Genomic DNA, 8,015 nt, shown 5'->3' on the forward strand with positions numbered 1-8,015 from the left:
GATGTATTGTTTGAGTTCCCCACCTGTTTAGCTCCTGGACTACTATGTTTTCGTGCACTGAATGTTTCATTGATGTGACGACTTGTTGCCACAAATTTTTTAACTATACTTGGGGCACTGATACTTTCTGTTTCTGATTCCGACGGTAATGCACAATACTGACCCGCTAAATTATCTCCGTTGTCAGCACCAACAGCGATGGTAGAGTTTGAATGCACATGAGGCAGATCCATTCCTGGCGGTAGATGACTTAATTGTTCCTCGGTATATTGTGAGTCTGTATCGCAATCACTCATTCCTATTCCCTGAAAGGGTTTCACATCTTGAGGTCTAGTATCACGCAAAGTTGAGAAATAATGCTTGATCTTGTCACTATGGATACTGAGCACTTTCTTCTTCTGTGGTCTAGCCTGATCGGCAACCGCTTTAGTCCTGAATTTCCCTTCAACTGGTCGCACAAACTCAGCTTCACTTTCAGGCATGGACTCTTCAGCTGCAGTTTTGTATTTCTGCTGTAAGCTTTGAGCTGTATGTGTTAGTTTACCATGATCGACTTTGTACTGTTGCGTGTTACGACTCTTACTGTCTTTTGGAAGAGGTCCATCTTTTTCTTCTTCTCTTTCACAATAGCTGTATTGCCCGCTCCTTCTATGATTCTTTCTTTTACTGTTACCATTTCCGTTTCCGTTCACAGCAACTTTATGCGGTGATTTTTCCTGCCAATGTGCAACATTGAAGAATGGGTCGTGCACATCCGACGGTGGAAATTGTGCAGCGAAAGTTTCACAATTATTCTTTTTCTCTTTCGCTTTCATAAAAGCTGCTTTCTTGGCCGATTTCCCAAGCAGTTTACCAAAACAAGATGGCTTCGCTTCTGAATCTGAAGTCAGATAACCTGTTTCTATGTCCATCTTGACCCGCATTGAACTTGTTCTATCAAACACTGTCTTCTTAGATGGACTATTGCGTTTTTCTTTCTTTGTTTGGGAAAACGTAGTGCGTTGGAAGTTAGATGCTGCCGCCGCCGTTGCCGCTGTATGCTCTGGCGTAGTTTGTGGTGATTGACCGACAGATGTAGGTTCTCGTTCATATATAGTCTGCATGCCGTTTGGATTTGTATTAGGATTAGCTGCTGGAAACGACACAGCATTAGCCGGGAAAGACACCGGCCTGGTTGCCTTGTAAGGATTCTGCATATCATTTCTAAGCCGCAAAGTTTGTGTACCTTTATCAATCATGAAAGTTGGCATCTCGTGTTTTGTGATCTGTCCATCTTTGTACATGAGATACGCTCGTTCCTGAGGTGGTTTCTTCCTACGGCAGCGAGGCTCGGTTCCACTGTCATTGTCATCATCACTATTACTAGTAGATGATAGCTGCTCACACCAATTATGAAATACCCTTGTCCACTATGTTCTATCTTCTTCTCATTTAGTAGATGCGTGAGAGACTTGTGGATGATTTCTGGGCTAGGTATAGGCATCTTGTTGTAACATTCTCCAAGCTTACTGCGTATGGTGTCTTGCGTAGCCATGAGTTTACGTTTGTTCATATCGGAGATGATGAGACACAGGACTTCGGTGAGAGGAATAAACTGGGCTTGCTGGACTGGTGCAATCTCTATTCCATTCACATCACCTGGAGTAAAAAAGAAGAAAAGAAAACACAAAATTATAGAAACATGTATCAATAATAAAAAAATTCAGAGAGAGGGTTGTTTAACAAATTTGATAAAAATGGGTAAAGTATGTAACCAGTTAAAAACTTTTTGTTAACTTTTTTAGGAGCATTTGGTCCAATTTTTACATATGTTCTGAGGCCTACCATTAAAACAATGTTTCCATCAAAGTTTCCCTCTGACATTAAGATCTGTGCACCATCATAGCTGCCATTTCAATTGTTATACCATTCCATTTGGTTTAATGTGGTCTATACAATCATTTCATTTTTTGTTCAGATTCAAATAAAGAGATATTTTGAAAAAAGCCCATTAATATGTAAAAATGAAATCTGAAAATCTGTTTTGACCAGTACATGCATAACCTGCTTTACTTGCCCAGCCAATAAAATTTCCTTTCAATTATTTTCATGTCTGTGTAGTAGTTTTATTTTTAAGTTCGACAAATATTCATGAGAGAGTTAGAATCTTCTAGTATACTGGCCATTACATTATACACCTGTATTTTAGTGATCAATGGGTATTTTTAGACTTTATATTATACAAATAACATTATCAATACTTGTGCTCAGTTAATCTCAGTTAAATTCAATAAGCAATATTGAATAATGAAGGTAATAATGAATAATGTCGAAGACCACACAGAGCATGTAGATAGTTCTCAGCTGAAATTTTGATCATTATTAACATTTTATTATAATTTTCTGTAAATTAGCTGTTTAACCACATCATTCGGTTCAGTGTCTGAAAATCCTAGCACATCATCATCCAAATGCAAGATTTTTATAACAAAAATGACATTGTTGTGGAGATTGAGGACTAGTGGCATAGCCAAGGAAGGCAAGGCTGGCTTTCCCCCTCCTTTTAAGAACCAGTGGCATAGCCAGGGGGCAAGGAGGCTGGCTACGACACTGTTGAGGACAGAAAACTGAGATATGATTTCCGCCTGTCCAGCTCTCTGCTCCAATGAAACGCGATACTAACCATATACCATGATAATGTTACTTATCTGATGGAGGGGAAGCAGGCCCTGCGCTAATTGGTCGCACTAATCAACCTTCCCTACTGAGATATTGCACAAGATATTGGATTAGAGAGGATTACTTGGCAATAAGAAGGTTACTTATGATGGTCAATAGTTTATGTACTATTTGAAATCTGAAAATGTAACTGATCTTTTCATTGAATAAACATGCTACGCTGTGAGTCTTGTTTAGAGTGAACTTGATATGTAAGCGCTGACTTAAGCCAGTTCAACAGATTGTTTATTTATTTTGTTTTACCTACCTATACTTGTAGTCAAAGTTTCAACTAAATTCACAATAACGTAAAGAGAGCAATTCTTTTTTAAATGTGATTTAATATTTAATCATTATTTTTCCTTTTGCAGGGGCTAAATTCTATAAAAGCTTTGGTAATATTTTAATTTTGCATCATTTTATGACTTTGATTTTCACAAATACAATAAGCATTCAATTGACATCTTGCCTCTAACAAATGTACCCTGGACTACTTTGCGCTATCTGCACCCTAACACTATAACCCCAAACCCCTAACCCAAATCCAGGACATTAATCTTAACCACAACCTATAGGCCTATATATATAATACACAGGGTATGGATAATACTAAGTATTCTGTAATATATAGTAGTACATTGCATTCAATTTCAATTGAGAAAAAAATCCAAGTTGATTAAAGAATTGTGCCTTCAGTTGGGCTAAATGATTCCACACTGACACAACTTGTTATTCTGGCAGTGTTTGTCCAATTGGAAATTGATTTGAATATGACTATACAAAAATATTTATGTTGATTTACAATAATGACTCCTTCAGGGAACCATTTCTTCCACTTCATATGTTACCTATAATGATACAGTCATACTTCCACATCTTATGTTTAAGCTTTTTGAAATAACCTTCAGAGTTAATCAAATTCTGTGGTCAGATATGTATATATTCCATAAAATAGCTATCGCCAAACTATCTGAAGATCTTTACTTGACCAACCCCAAAACTACTCAATTATTCATGACTTAACCAATTTACAATACAACAAGATCAACCTAGAAATCGGATTAAGCTTATGGCATCCCGGGCTGGATATTGGCCATGGTAATTGAGGGTATCAACCCTACACCATAGCTTTTCAGCCATTTTTGTTCGAAGCAATGATCAATACCATCACTTGATGGTATCCTGGCTTGTAACATACAATTAGCCACATAATTTACTTTGTATTGTCTTTGTAGGAATGACTGCATTCATGGCAAGACAATTAAGGCTATATTAACTTACCATGAAGATCAAGGAAAGATCATGAAAAGTTCAATTAAAATTTTAACGAACAGGCATAGCTGTCCAGGCAAATTGGAGGACAAATAGATGGACAAAACAAACAAAAACAGACAGCCAAGTTTGGAATGAAAACAAGATGGATAAACACATACAAAACAGACAAACAAGTTTGGGATAAGATTACATTGCAAGATATATATTTTTAGCTTTCCCTTCTTTTTAGGAAGATACATTATTCTTTCAGAGCTCTTGTCAATTTTACAGTTAAAATGAACTGTTAGAAACTACTAAGCCTGTAGTTAAATTCAAATTATTTGCCTTTGCTCGGATGAATTACCCAGGCCACTAACGTAAAGAATTGATTTTAAAAAGGGCATTTCCTGATCCACAGCCCTCATCCCCACTTTTACTCAAAACAAGTTAAGATTTTATACCACTGAAACCTCTGGCTACATAATATTTATTTACTAAAAATTTCATTCTGGTATACCAGAACAAAATTACAACAGTAGCCTATGGAACAGTGTAATACATAATCATGCATAACTCAAGCAAATACAAAATTGGAATCAATTGAAATTTTGGGAATAAGCTTTTTTTCATGGATACCTACTGGAAATTTTTTCATGAAAGAGGATGTTAGGATCACAAAATCCTCCTCTGCGGGTTAGCTCTTCACTATTTCTAGACAGTTGAACAAAATATTTTCTACTTTTGCTTCAAAATTAGGTGTGACATGACATCAACATCGACCTTGACAGATTCATCATATTATGTAACAAATTTGATTGATTTTATGGCAAATTTGATTGAGTTTGAATTATTGATGAAAGTTCTTCACAAGATAAAGTTTAAGCAACAAAACAGCCTGCTTTTTGCATGTTTGCCTTAAAATGTCTGATGCATTGACATCAAGGCATGGAAGTAGAGAAAACGGACACTGGACCCTTGATGACCCGATTGCTCACATTTCTTAGCCAATCAATGTAGTGCATGTGTATCTACTATGGTCATCTTTATTACAGCCCCTATAGCTACATAGTTCTATTACAACTCTTGACATTAACCACTACACTGACATGTATTTATCCCTGGTATTTATTTATTAGTGTGCATCTTACTTGAGAAACAAAGATCAAAATATTTGTCTTGTAACCCAATGATCAATATTTAACATTGCAAAAAAGTTTTTTTTTAATGAAAATACAAGAGATTTTAATGTGAAATTGTGGCTCTCAATTGCATGTGAGTTCAACATCATCAGCACCAATATCATCTCCATCATTTTTGAACAAACAATTATTGGTCCTTATCATCATCATCATCAGCAGCAGCATCAGCATCAGCATCATCATCATCATCATCAGTAGCAGAAGCATGCTTTTCGTCATCAATGTAGCAGCAGCTCGCATCACTCCTCATCCACCTCCTCCTTCTCATCATCAGCATCCTCTTTATCCTTTTCATCCTCAGCAGCGCAGCATCCTCTTTCTATCTTCCATCTTCTCCTCTTCCTCATCATCAGCAGCATCACCTCTTCCTCATCATCTTCATCAATTTTGATCAGCACATCATTACTACTGCACCTTAAGTATGAAAGTATGTGAATTAAATGAATTTCAAAATAAAATTGGTAGCAATAATTGCAACCACCTCTATCAAATATTCAGTCATCATCACCACCATACTACCTTGATGAAATCATCTTTTGCAATTTCATCATAATCATCGCATGTAGCTCAAGTATTGCGAAGCAACAGGCCCCGCCATGAAATTTATCACTCAATTCCTTTACATCAGCCCTCTGATCAAGAGATAAAATTTACATTTCATTTCCAGTCTAAATACAAACACACTCAAAATGCATATTGGAATCTACCTCCCTACTACCACTACTACCACCATCAACCAAACACTGTCCCTCATCTCTTTGATCACAGCTCATATTCATAACATCCGTTTCAGTACGCTACACGTTAACTGGATGATCCATACTGCGCGAGGTCGGCATTTTCTGGTATTTGGCAAATGAATTGGCGTATCATTAGAAATCGGCATTCAATTACCTCACTGCTACATTGCTCTGATGGCTTCGCATGGTTAAGAGCTTGGGGTAAGGGAGGAAATAAAGGAGCTAGGCAGGTGTCTGTATAGTATGTTTGTAACAAACTTTGCTTATTTCAAAACAAGCTCACAACCAAATGAATATATTTGTACAAAAAGAAATTACTTTAAAATTCATCCAAACACTTCAAGAAGTTATGTGTTTACTATATACAAATATGTGATGCTATCAAGTAAAATAAGTCGGATGTCGCAGAATATTGATTTTGAGATATAACTCAATAATAGTATTAAACTTCCTTTTGTATTTTATTGTTCTGAGCAACACTAAAATGGCCATATCTCTCTGAAACCATAAGTCTAATTAAATGGGGTTTTCTTTCAGCAAAATATTAAGCTCTGAAAATGGCCCATATAATGAGATTGAAAAACTGAATTTTGATTTTGATCAACATCGGACCTCATTTTGCTTGATCTAACATCATATATACGCATTCCATTTCTTCTCCATGTTACTATAAACTACGTTATGTAAGTCTTAAAAGCAATATTGCAACATTTACTAAGGAAAGATGCCCTCAATGTTTTTTTCAAAAATTCAAATTTTACCCAATTAAAATATACTGTAACTATAACATACCTGCACAAAGATTGCTTTTAATTGATAACAAAATATGCTTGTCAATGGATAATGAGAATTTCATGTTTGGAACATACTGTAGCTTTTCAAGATGAAGTGATGGTATTGACATCGTTGATTTGTCAACTTGACCTCCACCTTCACTCCTTCTGTCTGCCTGACTGTCTATGTCTGTCATTCAAACTTGACCCCACCCCTTCCTCCTTTCTTGTCGGCCTGACTGTCTATGCCTGTCATTCATACCCAACAAAATTGTATCGCTTAAATGAACATTCGGAGATCAATCTGTTCAGGAGTAGTTATGCCAAAACTTCCAACGCGTCTAAGCACAAATTGAAAAATGAGCATAAATAGCGCATGCTTTTTCAGTAAAACAACTTGGGTAAATCTGTTAGTGTCCATTGACCCACCAAAGCGTCGTCTGCTCGCATTTTGTATGTTAAGTACAATTCCAAAGTCAACAGCTTTGCTTTATGCAGATTTTTTGCCTTCCAGTTTGCCAGAAAAACTGAGCGCATTCCAATATGAGTTCAATTAATATGAAAAAAAACTAGCATCTTATTCAAATCTCTTGCTCCCCGAAAGCTGTAAAGTGAAAAATGGAACTTTAAGAAATGTGGGTCAAATCTTTCTGCATGTCACTGAATTCAAATTTCTCCATCACCATACCTCCTGGGAACCTGTCTACTGTCCACATCTATTTCAAGTGTGTCTACTTGTATTCACATCATGAATTCATTTAATATTATGGGGAAATGTATATTTGGTTTTATGTGTTGAAATGCTTAAATCCACACACATATTCATTCGCTACATATATAGCACCAATAGATATCGCAACGTTCTTAGCATTTCATATCTTTCTTTTCTTTTTTTCTCCTTCCCAGCATTCATTTTTTCCTTTGTCTTTCCTTCCTTCGTTTCTAAATTTCTTCTTTATTTTTTTTTTTGTTTTGCAAGCTGACCTGAAGGAAAAAGCCTGAAAAGTGTGTGAATCTGGGGCCAAAAGCCCCCAAACGGGCTGAAAATAAATAAAGAAAAGTGCGGGAATTTTTTACTTCATAAAAGCAGGAATTCCTGCAAAAGCAGGAAAACTTGCACCCCTGAATTTTTATCTTCACTTCTGCTTTCATCCTTGTATAAAATGCATTTCATTTCAAGAGTGACTGTGATCACTCTGTGTGTTTTATGATGCCCCTGCACTGTGCTAACACAAACCTCTGTGCCTGACTGTTCCCCCCATGTTCTTAGTCACTTCCATTCTGTATTCCCCGGTCTTGTGTGAAAACATTATCACTTTTACTATGAAATATACATCATTGCACATGACTCT

The 8,015-nt window shown here is 36.4% G+C and overlaps 1 protein-coding gene across 1 annotated transcript in view; it reads right to left on the reverse strand.

The window, feature by feature from the left end:
- Positions 1 to 1,234: 1,234 nt before the first annotated feature.
- LOC140159477 (storkhead-box protein 1-like) overlaps positions 1,235 to 8,015 on the reverse strand; it is a 68,665-nt gene continuing 61,884 nt past the window's right edge. The window contains exon 2 of the mRNA XM_072182963.1: positions 1,235 to 1,638. Within this exon, the coding sequence (XP_072039064.1) occupies positions 1,235 to 1,638 (404 nt within the window). The remainder of the gene's footprint in view (positions 1,639 to 8,015) is intronic.

The sequence above is a fragment of the Amphiura filiformis genome, chromosome 8 (assembly GCF_039555335.1).
Source record: "Amphiura filiformis chromosome 8, Afil_fr2py, whole genome shotgun sequence".
NCBI classification, from domain to species: Eukaryota; Metazoa; Echinodermata; class Ophiuroidea; order Amphilepidida; family Amphiuridae; genus Amphiura; species Amphiura filiformis.